This window comes from Punica granatum, chromosome 2 (genome assembly GCF_007655135.1).
Source record: "Punica granatum isolate Tunisia-2019 chromosome 2, ASM765513v2, whole genome shotgun sequence".
Classification (NCBI taxonomy): domain Eukaryota; kingdom Viridiplantae; phylum Streptophyta; class Magnoliopsida; order Myrtales; family Lythraceae; genus Punica; species Punica granatum.
This window is the reverse complement of record NC_045128.1, coordinates 35,188,375-35,206,866: the sequence shown is the minus strand read 5'-3', so window position 1 is coordinate 35,206,866 and position 18,492 is coordinate 35,188,375. Positions and strand designations below refer to the sequence as shown.

The window sequence follows — 18,492 nt, the reverse complement described above, 5'->3', positions numbered from 1 at the left end:
GAATGAATTTCATAAATTTTTTAGCACGCTTCTTATTTTTTAGGGCAAACTAAATGATATTTCAAGCAAATTACTCGAGTTAAACTGAGCATATAGTGATATATGCATCGGTGATTGTACGTACCATCAAATCTCCCAAGTGTACTGAATGGCTGAAATATTCGAATTAGAGCACTAACCATAATGCTTTGTTTAAAATTATTATGCGATTAAGAAACTAGTAAGACCATGACCAAAAAGAATTTGTACTCTCTTTTCTGGACTCATCTAATCAAACATGTCCTGCTCAACTCAATATGGACCACAATCGCATATCAATCCTTAAAACATGGGAACTATTTCCGAAAAGCCCTAATTTAGAAAATTCATTTAATTTGATACTCGTATATATGTACGTTATGTCCTTTGCGTTCTCTCTTCCCCAGCTCATTCTGAACATTGGAAGACTTCTCTCGAAACCCTAGCGGAAGATGCGAGCTTTAGTCAACATCAATGGAGTTTGCGTGCTCCAAGAAGCTCTCTGGTATGTACTCTCATGGAAGTTCTCCTCCTATATTATGAATAGTAAAGCAATTAGCCTCCTCATTTGCTTCTTCGAAATTTAACAAGTACGAAGATGTATTAACACGGTTGATAGCTTCCCTTGGGATGAAGACATATATGCGCGATAAATGGTGATGGGATGATATATAACATATATTCTCTTTCTCTGTATGGTCTTTGACCATACAACTGTTAGATTATTCAAGTTATTCTAATATAATATACACTGTTATTTTTGTTCATATTATCTAGCGAAATTTCTGATGGTGATATGAAAATGATAATCATCGGTTTAGAGTCATATACGGGCGCGGGGAGAGATCAAATTGCATGAGATTCCATTGTTGTGTCCATGAATAGTGAGCTTGAAGCTAGACAAAAGTTCTTGTTCATTGATCAAAGAATATATGTTAATTTTGCATGGTCACTTCGCACAGCCATATTATAAATATCGATTAATTTGGACCACCAAATGTTCTTTTCAGATTTGCTCCTTTCGCACGTTGTCTTACATATTTTTGATGAAAAAATTTCAATTATTCAAGTAATTAATTGAGAGTTCTTATCGTAGATGTGGAAAAGCATGGCATATTACAACCACAACATCGTTGGCTTTCTAATTGAGTCATTTTATATTTCATCACCAAGCCAAAATAACATTAACGATTGCTCATCAACTTGAAAATGTGTGCTTCAATTAGGACCGCTTTTGCTTTCAAACCTGTCTTTATTTTGGTCTTTTAGCCCTCCTTGTCACTGCATTGGAAATGGACCACTAGCGGTTCCATTCTTGAATCTTGACACGTCCAACTAGTATAATAAAACTGTGTTCTCCATACAAATTATTCGCTGCTTTGACATTTATTATCGATTAGGAAAGAGGCTTATGGTTTTTAGAATATAGAATATTGATAAATAAAAAGACGCGAGATGTCTTATTGATGAAAAGTAGATTCAGAAATTACTAGTTCAATATTGAGAGCGAGTGCTAATATATTAAACTTTTTCTTTCCCTTCAAAAAAAAAAATTCAACACTTATCGAGTCCACTTCATCAAAAATCAAGAGAAGAGTGGCCCCCAACCCGATCAATGGGCCCATTCTTTTGGGCCTATGGGCTCAATTGGGTCATTTTCTGTCGGTTTAGTCCCCACCCCTTTATCCTAAAGTTTCCTGGAGGATCAAAATGGCTATGCTAGTTCCGGTGTTCTTCCTGTCCATTATAATACCTTGACAGGGCGAAGATTCAGTCATGTAATAGAGATCAATGTTTTAGACGATATGATTTGTTCTGTATTGGCTTTGACAAGATTGAGTTTCTCTCATGAAATGAGATTTGTTTTTCTTGCACCCCACCTCTCTCTGCTAGAGAGATTAAAGTTCGCCATCAATCCTTCACATGATGCAAATATTTCCAGAGCTTGTGGATGGCATGAAAAGCAAGCCTTGGAGCATCACGAGGTGTTGACAAATTCGACATGTCCGATTACTGCATATGATATTCCAGGGTGCTATGTCCAACTCTTTAGCTTCCTAGCTGATATATTGTTTCGAATCTTTCGATGAATCATTGGCAGCTCAAACCAGTTCACTTATATATGCAGGACATTGTGGCAAGCGGGTGTATGCTTTAACACATTCTAATGGAAGAAGAGGGAAGCGATGACTTCATTAGCTGTCGATAAGTCTCACTTTCCAGGCTTCGAGGTATTGCACTTTGCTCGTACATGATAGTCGATTCTATCCTCATAATAGTCGTACTAGGAAACATCCCCCATGTCTAGCAGCCCATTACTTACTGAGATATGAGATTGCTAATTTGGTCGAACAAATGCAACTCTTAGCAATGCATTTCTTGTTTGGATATGTCCGATTTAATCGGCCTAAGAAGAGGATGCTGCAGTAACATGCAACAGGAGACGTAATTGACCATGAACGCATAAGATTTTCGGAAGGGTCAAAATTGAGTTCTCATCTGCAATCAGCACGTACTATCAAATCGCTCGGATTCTGAGAGTCTTGCAAATTGGATGACTTTGTACAATCTCAACAATAGTCCCGTAGTGAGAATCGCCTCTCCTCGTATGTTCTGTTTCTCTGGAGTTGGTTAAGGTCCTTAAATTCAATTATATTTCCATCAATATATTTTATGAGTCAAAATAGAGTTATTAGGCAATTTGGTCCTTAACTTTGCTATGTTGCATCAATCGAGTCTCTGTCTTACTTTTTAAATCAAATCGATCCCTCACTTGTTGAAATTGCATCAATTAGGTCCTTGTAACATCAATTAGATCCCTGACTTTCCCATTTTGCATCAATCCATTCCATAAAGACAAGATTGTACATTAAATAGGTCTCGGTAATATCAAGTGAGTCCCTCCAGATCGGATTGATGTCATTGGTTTAACGGTGTGTAACTGCAGTTAAGTCTTCAAGAGCCAAATTGATGCACGAGGTTCACCATCCGATGTAACTTTGTTATGCATTCAAGATTATGTTACACCATATAGGTCCCTCATTTCTGAAAAAATCATGGCTAATTATTAGTGTTCTTCCTGCCATCACCGGCCTTTCGCCGTCGAACTACCACCTCCGACGCCTATCGAGACGTGTTCTCGGTTACATTGGAGCCAGAGAAACTAGATCCAATTGCACAAAGGCTGGAAATGACCTATATGAACCCATATGGCTCGAGGAACAGCTCGAGCCCTTCCACTAGCTCTTGCCTTCCGAACAGCTCTACATGATGGATCACCCCAGGGCTCGAGAACCTGGAGGTCGCAAGTCTCTTGCCTGGGTTCATGCCACGAACCCTGATCTAGGCTCGTCAAACTAGGGGGCTCCCGACCCTTGATTCGACGAGCCCGGGGGCTCTCGAGGCCCTAGGTCTGGGTTCGTGTTGGGGTCATAAGTAGGGGAATTGTAACCCCCGACTCGTCGAACCAAGGGTCAGGAGCCCTTGGTTCCAGGGAATGCCAATCCCTAGTTCAACGAGCCCGGGGCCTCGCAAGCCCCGTTTCTGGGTTCGCGACCTCAGTGCAAACCAAGATCCGGGCTCGTGAGTCTTGGCATGGCAGGAGGGGACCCTTTGGTTTGCTGGAGCTCCGGCAAATAAGAGGAGGAAGACAAACAGTAATTCGTCTTTTTTTTTTAATTTAGTTTTATTTTTTTAAGAAATATTTTTCAAAACCTTCTAATTCTATCAAAATGACGTCATTTTGAGTAACTGACTCAAAACGACTTTTTTTTTATCGGACCTTTTTTTTTTCTTCTCGGCGGAAAAAAAGGAAAAGGAAAATAAAGAAAGATTTATCTTATGTAATGTTGGACCAAATTAATGTAACAATGACCCATCATTTAACGACATTAGCACTTATAGTTATCGGAATGCCATAGAGGACATCAGTAATGTGATAAATGACCAAATTGATATAACTGGAGGACCTCAATGATTCAATTTTCTTTAGTGAATGACTTAACTGATGTAACAATGACCAATTTGATGCAAGTTTCTTTATTAATGGACTTAAATGATGTAACAAGGACCAAATTGATGTAAATTGACAAACTCAAGGACCAAATTGCCAATTAACTCGTCAAAATATCCCTTTCAGTTCGTTGCAGTCCAATGGTGACAACTATAAAGCACAGCACAATCGACTCTTCTATCCGCTTTAGCCTCAATTTTTCTGTCAAGAAACTTCTTAGACTGACTTCTTTGGGACACTTTTCGTCTTCCAACGACCCTAATTATGTAATTTCATGTAAATCCATTGAAATTGTCTTTTGTCAAATTGCGCTGTCTAGTGTCTAGACCAGCCACTCTTTTTTCTTAAGGCGAGAACATAAGGCGTTCTCAATTCATTAACCGATTTCAATTAATCTCTTTCGGATGTTGATTTGGCCCCACCATGCAAGCTTCTTATAGTGGATTTTGAACTCGTGCACTATAGGTTAAATCTACATGTGCAGAACATAGAGCACCTTATCGTTAGATTTGCAGTGACTTTCAAATCCGTATTCTACAGATAAAGTCCGTCCATATGCAATGCAGCTGTCTCCCGTACCTTATACGATTAACTTCACTTTGTCCTGACATAAGACATGATGATTTTTAGAGAGAAAATTGACGCAAAATTAGAACGCCAATCTCGCCTGCCTTCCTTCTCTCTCAGGACCCTGTCGCCTTTTCATTTCCAGTCATTGCTCTTTTTCCCTTTTGCATGTTTGGCAATCAAAAGCAATTTGCTTTGTTGCATAGAAATAAATAAAGCTGAATCATTTCCGTCGCTTTATGCAACAAAGCATTGCATGTCTGCGGATTGCTGGTCCATTTCTTTCTTTTTCCTTTCCTTTATTATTATATTTTTTTTGGCCAACCTCAATAATGAATATATATCATGGGGGTAAATGCTACAGATGAGCCCTGCATCGGGACAAATGGACCGACACAACAAGGTCAATTTTCATCAAAAGTTATATCTTGTATGTGAGGCAACCGTGTCATGCACAATGTGCATTCTGGATGCCGGAGTTCTATGTTACAAAATCAAAGAAAATCTCATCAAAATTGAGAAAATGTGTTAGGAAAATTTTTTTTTCCGATATGCACAATGATATTCGAAAGTCTAATGGGTCATGACTAATCTAGTTCGATATAGGTCGAGCCCTTAGTGATAAAACTTTTTAGCGTGTATATTTTTTTATTCACAAAACTCAAACTCGAGATCTTATTTAAGAGAAACAAATACTAAAATCACTTGAACCAATTTGAAAATTCTTTTAGAAAGTTTGACAATGTTAATTACCAAAAGTTAGTTCATCGAAAAAAAATAATTACCTAAATTAAAGGGAGTTTGGATTAGGATCTTAAGGGATCATAGATTTTCCGTGTATTATCGGGAAGGAAAAGTTAAACGACGAATAAATGGTTTCAACTGCAATGTATGCTGCAGTTGGCAAGCCACGTGCCACGTGAACAAACATTAAGACTGTTGAGTGGAGATTAATCTGAAATATTAAGATGAGGATAAAATTTGGGCATGACCTTCAACAGGAAAAAAAAATAAAATTGGGCATGACCTTTTTTACCAGTTGTTTTCCTACTCAGTGAGTTATTATTAGATCAACTGTTCTTGTAGTGTTCCTAAGACTGTTTTAAATAGACAGAAAAGAAGAAAAAGAAAAAGAAAAAAGAACTGTTTTCCTCCATAGGTGTAAATTTAGATTGTAGAGTAGGTATGGTACGGGGGGATTGGGATTGGGACAGTTTCTTTTTCAGGGAAATTTTGGTCTTTCTTCTTTGCTGTACCTTAATTAAATTCCTACGAATAAATTTGCAGGGAATATCACCAAAATATGACCTTCAATGTGACCTTAGATGAGAAGAGAACACCCCCTAATGCCGTAGCCTTTGCTTTCTAGAGAATGGCCAGTAACGGGAAAGCTCAATGTGGATATGGGCTGCTTCCGAGGGAGAATCATAGTAGGGGTGGCTACCGCCAGAAAAAAAACAATAGTAGAATCGAATCGAATCGAACCACATGAAAGGTAATCTATCTTGTCTCGGATTCGGATACTGTTGCGTTCGTAACATGCATGATTCGTTCGGGATTCCATGATCAGTTTACAGGGCAATGGGATGCAGGGTGTCGGCATCTAGTGTATTCCCGGAAGAACCGGAGACCGGAGACTAGATTTTACAAAAAGAGCGGATTGACAACATTCGTTGAGGATTGAGACTCTTCACTTACCAAAAGAAAGAAAGGAAAAGAAGATCAACCAAACAAAAGCATCTCTTATCTTTTCTCTTTTTCTTTTTGATTGTGTTTGGTACATCATAACGGAATCGCATTTTGCGCTTATGATCCAAATACTTATCAGATTTGGATCCGAAGATTGACATATTAGCTTCATGTCCTATATCACTAGGCACCCCGATAGCACGAAATGCAATTCCAGGCTGTCATTATCGGTAGCGTAACGGTCTCCCCCGGCTCATGCATTTCTCAGTGCCAAAGCCAGGGGACGCCTAATTGTCCGTGCAACTTGGGTGTCAATCAGAGCTGCAGGAAGGACCATGACACTGCTCACTCAGCTGAGAAGAACCACTTTAAGGACCAAAGAAGAATGTGAAAGTAGAAGTATACTCCGAAGGAAGAAAGGAGGTTAAAAAAAATAAAAGAGAGTGTGTGAGATCCAATCCATGGGATGGCTTTACCTTTCTTTTCCTCATAGGATTGGAGAACAGCAATGATTCACCCCAACATTCCCTTGCCAACCCTCAATCCTCAATATGCCCAAATCACCCCTTTAATCATTCACTCACTCAAGTAGATTCAACATCCATATTAAAATCAATCCCATTGCCCCACCTACCTTCTTCTTTAGTCATGCCTTTTTTTCTTGCCCATGTATTGGTCATAATAATTAAAAAAGAAAAAAAAGAGTTTGATTCGCTTCGTATATATTTATTTATCTTATAAAAAAGTGTCGACAAACGCACTTACAAGAGTAGAAAATCGCCAAGGGAACGAGGTGATGATCCAACCAAACTTAAACCGACTAGTCAGGTCATGACATGATGAGTATATAAGATAGTATTATAAAGCAAGACCCATAATTAATCTAGCCAAGCTTAAGCCGTGAAAATAGATTGATGATCTGGTTCGCGGCATTATTTGTGGTTGCTCATGTGCCATATTGTCTCTCAAATAACGTTTTATTGTCCCTAGAATGGATTGAGCTCCATCATAGTATGAAGAGTATTCAACGATAAAAAAATGCAACTGTTGATTTTGAACTTTGCAAATAGAATCAAGCAAATTGAGGATTTTCAATACAATATTTGTAATACAGATGGATCGTTGAAACTGATTTCTCGATATAATGATATAATGCGTGCTCTAAATCATAATTTAAAAATATAGTTAATCATTGTAAAAAATTAAACATCATTTTGATTAGAGAGAGAAAAATGCACATTTTCTAGAATTTTGACTTTTGTTCCGATTCCCAAATTCATTTTTTAAAATCGAGACTTCGGACTCTCACTCCCTCTCCCGCTTATGCTATTCTCCAACGTCCATGGACTCCCCTGACTTCCCACCTCCTCTGCTTCTCCTCTCCCTCTTCCTCTCTCTGGCTCTCACTCTCTCCGCCGCCTACTCTCCGACGCCACCGCCGCCCAATGACACCCACACCCTCACCTTGTTCCGCCTCCAGGCCGACACCCACGCAGCCCTCCTTCCTAACTGGACTGGCCATGACGCCTGCCGCTCCTCCTGGTTCGGCGTCCGCTGCTCCCCCTCCGGCCGCGTCACGGCCCTCGTCCTCCCCTCCCTCAGCCTCCGAGGCCCCCTTGACCCCCTCTCCCCGCTAGACCAGCTCCGCCTCCTCGACCTCTCCGGCAACCGCCTCAACGGCACCATCTCCCCACTCACCAACTGCACCAACCTCAAGCTCCTCTACCTCTCCGGCAATGACCTCTCCAGCAATATTCCCGCAGAGGTATCATCGCTCCGCCGCCTCCTCCGTCTCGACCTCTCCGACAATAACATCCATGGCCCTATCCCTGGGGACATCGGTTCCCTCATCCGCCTCCTCACCCTCCGCCTCCAAAACAACCTGCTCTCTGGCGAGGTCCCGGACTTCTCCGCCTCCCTCATCAACCTTAAGGAGCTGAACCTCACCAACAATGAGCTCTTCGGCCAAATCCCTGAGCCGATGATGAAGAAATTCGGCGAGAAGAGCTTCTCGGGTAACGCAGGCCTGTGCGGGGCAAGCCCGCTGCCCGCCTGCTCGCTTGTGGGCTCTCCGCCGCCAATTGAGACCGTCCCGTCAAACCCCAGCTCGATGCCCGTGACAAACATTATTCGGCCTGGCCAGAAGCACCCCAAAAGTGGGCTCGGGCCCGGTTCGATCGCGGCGATTGTGCTCGCCAATTGTGTGGCCCTGCTAGTGGTGACCTCCTTCATCGTGGCCTACTGCTACTCACGGGACTCGGGCGGGTCCCACTCGAAGGAGGGGAGCGAAGGCAAAAGGAGGAGCAGCAGTGTGAGCGAGAGGCGTGTCTACGCGAACAATGCAGGCCCTGTGGACAGCGACGGGACAGATGTGACGGACCGGAGCAAGCTGGTGTTCTTCGAGAGGAAGAACAAGTTCGAACTTGAGGACCTGCTCAGGGCATCGGCCGAGATGCTTGGGAAAGGGAGCCTCGGGACCGTCTACAAGGCAGTCCTCGATGATGGGTCCACAGTCGCAGTGAAGAGGCTCAAGGACGCGAACCCCTGCGCGAGGGAGGAGTTTGAGCGGTACATGGACGTGATTGGGCGGGTGAAGCACTTGAATGTGGCGAAACTCAGGGCTTACTACTACGCGAGGGAGGAGAAGCTCTTGGTCTATGATTATCTCCCCAATGGGAGCCTGCACTCCCTGCTCCATGGTTAGTGTTCTATGATCTCGAACTCGAAGAAACAGCGAGAATATAGCGAATCAGGAATTTTAATCTTTTGTATATTTATAAGGCCGAATAAACTCTTTTATGTATCGTATTAACTTTTATGATGGTGGATGTGTTGGCTAATTAGGAAACAGAGGTCCTGGGAGAATTCCGCTCGACTGGACTACAAGGATAAGTTTGGTTTTAGGAGCAGCTCGAGGGCTCGCATGGATTCATGAGGAATACAGCGACACGAAAATCCCACACGGAAACATAAAATCGTCGAATGTTTTATTAGACAAGAACGGAGCTGCCTGCATTTCCGATTTTGGGCTCTCCTTGCTCCTTAACCCTGCCCATGCCATAGCCCGACTGGGAGGATACCGGGCACCGGAGCAGGCTGAGACCAAGAGGCTCTCCCAGATGGCCGATGTCTACAGTTTCGGGGTCTTGCTGCTGGAAGTCCTCACAGGCCGGGCTCCGTCCCAGTTCCCTTCCCCGGCCCGGCCCCGAGGAGAAGAGGAGGAGCAGGCCTTGGACTTGCCCAAGTGGGTTAGGTCGGTCGTGAAGGAGGAGTGGACGGCTGAGGTTTTCGACCAGGAGCTCCTCCGGTACAAAAACATTGAGGAGGAGCTCGTGTCCATGCTCCATGTGGGTCTGGCTTGCGTGGTGGCCCAGCCCGAGAAGAGGCCCACGATGGCGGAAGTGGTCAAGATGATCGAGGACATACGGGTGGAGCAGTCCCCGCTAGGAGAGGATTACGACGAGTCCCGAAACTCTCTCTCACCTTCGCTTGCCACGACCGAGGATGGGCTCACAGGGTATTGAGATGGATGCTCTCTCCATTGTGTTGCGTCCGCCCGAAATGAATCGATTTCAGTTCTGTTACGGGCTTGGCACTGCCTCGTTGCTGTGTTAGATGGGTGTCTTGTGTTCTTTGCAGAAAGTTAATGCGTAAGTTCTGTCTCTATCGCTCTCCATGTCGAGATTCGAAGGTCCGGAGATCTCCCCCGTAGATTACTCAATTCCATAATGTATTCGAAGTGTATCGGCTAGTTATTCATTCGCTGTAGAACTCTGTCTAGATTAAAAGAAGCAGTTTCCGAATTCCGGTCTCCTAAAATCTGCAGATCACAGCTCACATTTAGTCCGAACAAGTCGAAAATCAACCAAACCGCATCGCCATATGAACTGTCTCGAGTTTACGTAGACATTCCTTGTTTCTGAAGCGACGATGGCATCTATTGACAGGAGCCAGACTATTTAATCTTCTTTTATGCTCAGTGATTGCTATTATAATCTTGTACAGAGCTTTGAGGAATGTCCAGTTGTTTGATTAAATCGAATGTTAATGATTTCATGCTCTCCATGTCCCGCGTGCTGTTCCAACAAATGGGTAGCAGAATCATGAAATGAGGCAAAAACAAAAACCATCAGAACTCATTACATCCCTCCAAGCAAAAAGGGCAAAAAAAAAGAACAGAAGAAAAGAAAAGAAGAAGCTTTACGTCCTATTCACTGGTCTTTTTGCATTTGTTTTTTTTATTTTTTTTGGATGTCCTACTCACTGGTGGTCAACTGTTGTATTGTCCCTCACTCATGATGTCGTTTTAACTTTTAACTGTTTCTTTTAACTGTTTTTTCAACCTCTGAAATTATTGCTAAGTTATGCATTGTGCAAAGACAGTAGTTCTTTCTTTTTCTTCTTTTGCTGACACTGAAGTCTTGAAGGCCGATGGGGACCGACGGGAGAGTGACCGCTGACCATCCTAATATTTTGACATTTTGAGCAAATTTATATATATAATTATGAAATTATTTTTTTTTTCGGTTATAAAGGAGGCTTAATAGCTAGTACAATGAAAGAAAAATCGTAAATCACTAATAAAAGGGCACGGATAGTCCCATTAGATATTGAACATGTGACATCTAAATCAACAAACGAAACATTGTGCTATTACGTTACATTCTCTTTTAATTGAAATTATTTATTTTTGCTCCCTTCATTTCAGAGAATTTACCTTTTTATTTTCCCTCTATTCATATCTCCCCGATGACGTCATTCATGAAATGTTTCTGATAAGTCATTGCTTTTTTTTTTCATTTTCCTGTCGTGTGTGAATGCAGTAGAGCTTAGTTTAGTCACTTCATTTTGATCGAATGAACACTAATACAGTGGTACCCGCCCTTGCTGTGGAACAACGCGGATTGAAAGCCAATTCTCATCCATGAAGTTGAAGTTCCCTCTGCTGGCCCCTTCCCCATGCCTATTCTCTTATTCGCTTCCAGGCCCAATGCCAGAATATCTTTCCATTTTGATGCTTGAACGGAAAATTTTGTCATGGGGCAGGCTATCAATGGGCCGAGTCAATTGGACACCAGCAGTGCCGGCTGTCCAATTCATTTCATGGCCTCACCCAAGCACAACATTCCACTTGACCAAACACTTCTACCTGGGTCGGTTTAATTTCATCGATTGTGCGATCGGGTCCCCACCAACCGCATGGCATGCCACTCCCAAGCGACGGCCTGGCCCCTCTGTCCATATCGATTTAATAGATGGATGAGCTGTTCCGGGAATGGTTTTGCCCTGGCCGCCGACTCGCCTGCCAAGTGCCAATGGACCAAGTTAAGGTGCATGAACAGCATGGGTCTTCTGTGTTTTAACAACTGATCAAGATTGAAAGCCCTCTCAGAAAAGTTTGACCATACTCTTCTCCCAAAAGGTTACATCGTATCCCGAGAAAGCGACGGCCCATGGAATGCGTCCATGCCACCGCGCTCGGGCTTTGACCTTTCCGGTGTGCGGGTGGGCCACTTCGATGCTTTCCCCACTATGACTACGATCGAGACTCTTTTCCTCCCCCATAGCACGTGCCCTTCCTTAAATTAAATTGGTTAATTTTATCTTGTAGCACGAAAATACGTAGCACAAATCAAAATAATTTCACGACTTGGCGTGATATTTTGAATTGTTTTTACAATATAGCACGACGTCGGTTTCCATCAATTCTTTAACGAAAAGATGACGTGACAAACTTTTTTGTCCACGTGTACAAAGGAGAGATAAAGAGAGAAGTGAAAAGTAGGACTCATAGAGAGTCCGATTGTATACGCGTGGACAAAAAGATTTGTCACGTCATCTTTCTATTAAGAAATTGACGGAAATTAACATTTAAAATACCGTGTTAGATCGAGAAATTATTTCTCTTCGCCCAAACTTTGTGCGCAAAAATTTGGACTGAAAGTAACCCAATTATATTCTATATTCTCCTCGTACCCCCCAAGCTCCCGTCTGTGTTCGTCACACACACGCGCCCTCACAGTCAACCCGAACTACCTGGCGTGGCCTTCCCCACGAAAGCTCTTCCAGAAGCCAACCAGCCGCCGCATCAAAACGCCATGATCAAGCAGGCCCCGCCAATAATTTCCCGCCACGTGTCCATATTGTGAGGGAGAGAACAGAGTGAGTGGGGTCCATTCTCCTTCTTCCTTCTTCCCCTGTCGCTCTCTATATATATACATATAAGCGTGAAAGAGGACGCGCCGTTCTCTGAGTTCAAAAGCGTTCATCTGAAAGCTTGCTTTCCTTTCCTTGTCGTCCGTACACTCACTTGGACCTCTTCTCTTCGCTCAGTTCAGCTTGGTACTCTCTGTTGATCGGCGAAGATGCACTCGGGCCACTTGCTTCTTGAGGAGCCCATCAGGATGGCTTCAATCCTCGAGCCATCCAAGGCAGTGAGTCTTCTCTACCTTCCTTCTTCGTCTTCATCTCTTCATTTTCATGGCGGATCTGTAACCATTTCCTCCTCCTCCTCCTCCTCAACTCAACCTGTTTCCTTGATTGATCCGCGCGCAGAGTTTCTTCCCTGCGATGACGAAGATCGTGGGGACTCTCGGCCCCAAGTCTCGCTCCGTCGAGATCATCTCGGGCTGCCTCAAGGCTGGAATGTCCGGTCAGTCAGTCCCTCTTGCAGTGAGTTCTTCTGGTTATGGTTAGGACATGGAATCAGTGCAGGTTATAATAAACGTTTGAATTTGCATGTAATCGAACAGTTGCTAGATTTGACTTCTCCTGGGGAGACCCAGCATATCACCAGGAGACCCTCGAGAACCTGAAGGCTGCGATCAAGAGCACCAAGAATCTCTGCGCGGTGAGAAGGGGCTTTCTTTTGATATTTATTGTCTTCTTCATATTATTACGGAATACGGCTTGGCAGTTTCCTGTCAGCAGTTTACAGAACAAAGCTTCCGGCTTGGCTTTTTATAGTCTTGTCGTTTTAGTAAAATGTTGCCTGAGTGTAAGCAGATACTCTGCAGGGTTTTCAATTTTCATCCTATGAATGGAGAATTCACCGAGTTGTTCTGTTTCCAGGTTATGCTGGACACGGTGGGCCCTGAACTGCAGGTCATCAACAAAAGTGGGAATTCTATTTCATTGCAGGCTGATGCTTTTGTTGTTTTGACTCCCGACCAAGAGAAAGAAGCTTCTTCGGAGTTACTGCCTATCAATTTTGATGGGCTTTCGAAGGTTTTAGCTCCTTGACAAAATATATGTGAATATGTGTGTCTAATCGATGCCTCTGTGCATGTTTCGTAAGTGTTGTGGCTGATAAATGCATTTGGAAGTATTCCAGTACAGTTTTGAGTGGTCCAGACTTAAATTAGGGACTTTGTACTCCGTTTGACAGTGACATTCTTTGCAGTTTGGCTTTTAGATTTATATAACCATTATCCCAGATAATCACATTTCACTTCGAGTCGTATGCTTGCAAATATGTCGCAAATGTGAATGTTATCAGTGTTAACATTTCAACAATTCAATTTTTGTTCATATGATGATGATTCCCAATCCTATATGAAGACATGTCTTTATGCGTGAAGGAGTCCATCATATCTTTGCATGCCTGAATATGTTGTAGTTCTCGTCAAGTCATTACATGAAACAAAAGTTGGTTTCTGTGGATCATCTAGATCATGTCATTAGTAAAGCTGGCTGTCACTTCGTTATTTCAGGCAGTGAAGAATGGAGACACCATCTTTGTTGGTCAATATTTATTCACTGGAAGTGAAACTACATCTGTATGGCTCGAGGTACGCAAGAATCGTTTAATAGCTAATATAAGTTCTGATTCTGCCATCATTACCACAGGATTTTTCTTATAAAGAATTTCATGAAATTAGATCACTCAGCAAATGTCAACCACGCTTTAACTGACTGTTGAATGTTGAATTATTTCAGTTACTTTCACTTGATTAGGTATCAGTGTCTGTTGAACCCCTTTTGTTAACATCTAGCAACTCTTTAATAGGTCTCTGAAGTGAAGGGGGAAGATGTAGTTTGTGTAATCAAGAATTCTGCTACATTGGCTGGGTCATTGTTCACATTACATGCCTCTCAAATTCATATTGATCTACCAACCCTTTCTGATAAAGACAAGGAGGTTAGTTTCCATGGTACTCTGCATCATCGTTAAGTATTCAATGTTCTGCTGTTCTTACGGTACTGTAATTTCTTACTCAACTTAATGGAACTTAAATGTTAATCTCAGGTAATAAGCAGTTGGGGAGTCCAAAACAAAATTGACTTCCTCTCATTATCATATACCAGGCATGCTGAAGATGTTCGCCATGTAAGAATCTTCCAAAATACATTTCACAACATTGGTTAGTGCTTTTTTTTTTTTTTACTTTTTTAATCATATAGATGTCCTCATAACACATTTCTATGTCCTACCATGCAGGCACGTGAATTTCTTTCCAAATTAGGTGATCTTAGTCAGACTCAAATTTTTGCAAAGATCGAAAATATTGAGGTACTTGGCATGCTGTATAAACCTGTGCAACTAGCTACGGAAGTTCGTTTTGTCTTTCATTGAAGTGAACGTATCTTACTTTTGGCTGATAAATTGTTTTCTGTTGTTAGGGTTTAAATCATTTCGATGAAATCCTAGAAGAAGCGGATGGTATCATTCTTTCACGTGGAAATTTGGGCATAGATCTTCCGACGGAGAAGGTTAACATTTTCCTTCGAAAGATACAATCATTTTATTTATGAAAGTCTTGTTTAATTATGGTTCATTTTTTATATAATCTACCCAGAGATGGATATTTTATCTAATTTGTTTGCTGTGTATGCGTCGTTGAAGGCATATATCCACATTACTTGGTTGAGCATGGAAATCTCCATGTACGCTTGACTTTATATTGCGCTGCATAATCATATTCAGAAGTTTGATTCATGGCTATATAGGCAGGATTTTTATATTCCATGCTTGTTGTACAGGAAAGGACCTGTAAACTTATAAATCCAACTGATATTTGACTTTTTCATGTAACCTTCTGACTCCGGTTTTCAAATTTATAAGCCATTTAGAATCTTAGATGCTGCTTCTTATGTGATTCTGGGTTTTTCATTTTAACAAATTGTTCCAGGGCAGTTTTCGATTAAATGCATGATTGATTATGCAGGTGTTTTTATTTCAAAAGGCTGCTCTATACAAATGCAACATGGCTGGTAAGCCTGCAGTGGTTACTCGTGTTGTGGACAGTATGACAGATAACCTGAGGCCAACTCGTGCGGAAGCCACAGATGTTGCTAATGCTGTATTGGATGGTGAGTAACATTTACTTTTCATCGTTTGTGCTGTAGAAAGATGGAAGAATGGGTTGTGGCACCTCATCACAGTGATGAGATTGGCTTGTACTGGTACTATGACGTTCTTTTCTGCATTATTCAATGTGCTAAGATTTTGCTATGTGCTCCCTCTTCGGATGCAGGATCTGATGCAATTCTTCTTGGTGCTGAAACTCTGCGTGGATTGTACCCTATTGAGACTATATCGATCGTTGGTAAAATTTGTGCAGAGGTGAAGATCTCTTGCTAATTAGAATGATGGCATTACGGTCATATTCACCTTAATATCTTACAGGATTTGCTTTCGCTTCATGCTGCACCTGCAACCATTTATTTCATTTAAAAAAAAAAAAAGATTACTAACCTATTCACTTGTATTATAAGCCTGCCTTTGTTTGCACTTTTTGTGTTGCTGCATCTACAAGTTTAACTTTTGTTGCATAATTGCTTAAATTTGAAATATCTGAAATTTGTGTAGGAAAAATAGGTTGCTTTTTGTCTTTGCATTTGTTTTACATAACTTCTCGATGGTTTACAAATAAATTTGGTTCCTGTCTCTATATCCAATAGGCTGAGAAGGTGTTCAACCAAGATTTATATTTCAAGAAGACGATCAAATATGTTGGTGAACCTATGTCCCATTTGGAGTCTATTGCTTCCTCTGCGGTATGCTTCTGAATTTCATCATCTTATAAATTTTTTTTCTTTTCTTATGTTGTCTGCCTTGCTCCGACTTTTGAAATAAAAATTGCTTTTGACTTAATAGGTTCGAGCAGCCATTAAGGTGAAGGCATCCGCAATCATATGCTTTACTTCATCTGGGAGGGCTGCTAGGTATATAATAATCCCATCTGATTTCCCAAAGAGCTATTATACTGCATTTGATGTTGGTATTGCCGAATCATCAGTTAGTCTCGTTATAATTTATCTACTCAGCTTTTGACTGTTTATCTACTTAACAGATTGATAGCCAAATACCGTCCAACAATGCCTGTTTTATCCGTTGTCATCCCCCACCTTAAGACAAACCAACTGAAGTGGAGCTTTAGTGGTGCCTTTGAGGTATGAGGTTAAATTATGTACTGTGGCTCATTTCGAGATGAATTGGTTATGTACTTCTCAGCCTATGGCTAGATGGCAATATCAGTTTGCAAAACCACAGGTAAAGGAATTGGTCGTCATTACATTGCTGCCAATACCATCCTTTTCCAACCCTTTATTTTAAGGATTGTTACTGATTAGAGGACATAACAGCAGACATGATGCATTTTCCACCAATTTTTTACAGAACACATCCTCCGATTTGTTTCAGAATACATGCACACCTTTGCCTTCAAATTTGCAAACAAATTTTCCGCAGGTCTGTATCTTTCACTGTTTCGTCATTGGGATATCAGAACTGCAAAGAGATCTGGAGAAGTTATATGATATCACCTCTTCCATAGATTCCACTGAAACCTGGACTACATATATTTACCAAAAATATAGAGCTTATATTTATTCAACTCGGCTCACAGCTCCAGTGAGAAGTTAGTTGAGGCCAGAACCGCATATAAAAATTCTTGATCCTGATGTCTGTAGCAGCTATCTGGCACTGATGGACCTTTGATCGCTCCATTGAGCCAAAAAGAAGATGAAAACGAAAATGGCACTAATAACCAGACTGCCAAGAATAGCCTGAGCAAACACCTCTTTTCTCGCTGAAAAACAACTCATGTTTATCATATACTGGACTTGATTTACTTTGGATTTTCTTTTCCATATGTTCAAGTGCTCCTTTTTTTTCTCTACTAAATGTTCTGCCTCTGAATTATTTATTCTATGTATCCACTTACAGGCAAGGCAATCACTCATAGTTAGGGGCCTCTTCCCCATGCTCGCTGATCCTCAACATCCAGTAAGTTCTGCCAACAAACCCACCATGATTTTGCAAGATAGGAGTTGCATATTTCTGAAGTATTGGACCCTGCATTCCTTCTAATCCGATGTGTCTTTTTCTCAGGCTGAGTCCATGAGTGCGACAAATGAATCTGTCCTGAAGGTCGCACTTGATCATGGGAAGGCTTCTGGGATCATAAAGTCACACGATCGAGTCGTGGTCTGTCAGAAAGTCGGAGATGCTTCTGTGGTCAAGATAATTGAGCTTGAGGACTGATGGACGCATACATGCTCTGATCAGCTTAAAGAGTCCGAACTTACTGAGATTTTTTGTGGATGCCAATTTTGAGGAGCTGCATGTATTATTTTGGATTTTGCCTTGGGAGCACTGTAACTTCAAACATTTTTCGGATACATGTCTTCACATTGGAGTGCTATCGAGGATGAGTCCCTAGACCAGAAGGGAATTTTAGTTGGAATCTATTTTGAGTCTTGAGTTATCCTTTTCCAGTGCTTTACTGCCAAGTAAAACATCAAGGCGTCCGGATTATGGATGTAGTGATGTTTTCCTGCCTGAGCAAGCCCAACATGACCATTGTTCAAGTCTCGTCTGAGGCTGCGGGGACTGGTAAGAAACTGGAAGTAATCAGGTCGGAGGAAGATCGCATCCTCAGGGATGTTAGCATTAGGATTCCCATTGTTTTCCTTTTGGCAAGTTGACATTGTTCATTTGACCCACCCCATCTTTTTGCTATCTTTCATCCAAAATAATTTCCTAAGTCGTCAGACCAGAAGACCATCTCCGGCAACAAATCAACAATTTGAATAATTTGATATGCCTTTTCTCTATGAAGCACTTGATATGCATTTCTTTATGAAGCGTTTCACTTGGCTTTCTGGTTTGAATCATTTGATATGCTTTCCTTTTTTAAGTATTTGATATGCTTTACTTTATGAAGTAGCCAGATTTACAAGCTGTGCTCTGATTGCCTCAG

General features: G+C 41.6%; 2 protein-coding genes and 1 long non-coding RNA gene across 5 annotated transcripts; all 3 read left to right on the top strand.

Moving 5' to 3' along the window:
• Positions 1-1,347: 1,347 nt before the first annotated feature.
• Positions 1,348-2,718, top strand: LOC116197366. The gene is made up of 2 exons (XR_004155030.1): positions 1,348-2,050; positions 2,147-2,718. It is a non-coding gene; the product is annotated as an uncharacterized LOC116197366 (long non-coding RNA).
• Positions 2,719-7,578: 4,860 nt separating this feature from the next.
• LOC116196258 (leucine-rich repeat receptor-like protein kinase PXC1) lies at positions 7,579-10,105 on the top strand. Its single transcript, XM_031525896.1, has 2 exons — positions 7,579-8,985; positions 9,131-10,105. Exons 1-2 carry the CDS (start codon positions 7,629-7,631, stop codon positions 9,808-9,810), a joined length of 2,037 nt encoding a protein of 678 aa, XP_031381756.1. The 5' UTR covers positions 7,579-7,628; the 3' UTR covers positions 9,811-10,105.
• Positions 10,106-12,509: 2,404 nt separating this feature from the next.
• On the top strand, positions 12,510-17,999 carry LOC116196264 (pyruvate kinase 1, cytosolic-like). Of its 3 annotated transcripts, none has more exons than XM_031525904.1 (17): positions 12,510-12,720; positions 12,842-12,938; positions 13,039-13,136; positions 13,358-13,513; positions 13,999-14,076; positions 14,295-14,426; positions 14,535-14,615; positions 14,727-14,798; positions 14,909-14,998; positions 15,454-15,598; positions 15,763-15,851; positions 16,190-16,285; positions 16,386-16,453; positions 16,582-16,681; positions 16,908-16,979; positions 17,457-17,516; positions 17,622-17,999. In XM_031525904.1, the coding sequence occupies exons 1-17, from the start codon at positions 12,652-12,654 to the stop codon at positions 17,772-17,774; spliced, it is 1,656 nt and encodes a 551-aa protein (XP_031381764.1). In that variant the 5' UTR covers positions 12,510-12,651; the 3' UTR covers positions 17,775-17,999. The 3 variants fall into 3 exon arrangements, with proteins under 3 accessions (XP_031381764.1, XP_031381766.1, XP_031381765.1); XM_031525906.1 differs by having other exon boundaries at positions 16,908-16,975; positions 17,622-17,763; XM_031525905.1 differs by lacking the exon at positions 16,908-16,979 and having other exon boundaries at positions 12,511-12,720.
• The last annotated feature ends 493 nt before the right edge of the window (positions 18,000-18,492 follow it).

Excerpts from the sequence above, each read along its gene's own strand:
- LOC116196258 (XM_031525896.1), top strand. The coding sequence starts at position 7,629 with ATGGACTCCCCTGACTTCCCACCTCCTCTGCTTCTCCTCTCCCTCTTC. Across the intron at positions 8,986-9,130 it reads CCTGCACTCCCTGCTCCATG|GAAACAGAGGTCCTGGGAGA; the intron begins GTTAGTGTTCTA and ends TTGGCTAATTAG.
- LOC116196264 (XM_031525904.1), top strand. The coding sequence starts at position 12,652 with ATGCACTCGGGCCACTTGCTTCTTGAGGAGCCCATCAGGATGGCTTCA. Across the intron at positions 12,939-13,038 it reads CCTCAAGGCTGGAATGTCCG|TTGCTAGATTTGACTTCTCC; the intron begins GTCAGTCAGTCC and ends GTAATCGAACAG. Across the intron at positions 16,980-17,456 it reads TGCAAACAAATTTTCCGCAG|GCAAGGCAATCACTCATAGT; the intron begins GTCTGTATCTTT and ends ATCCACTTACAG.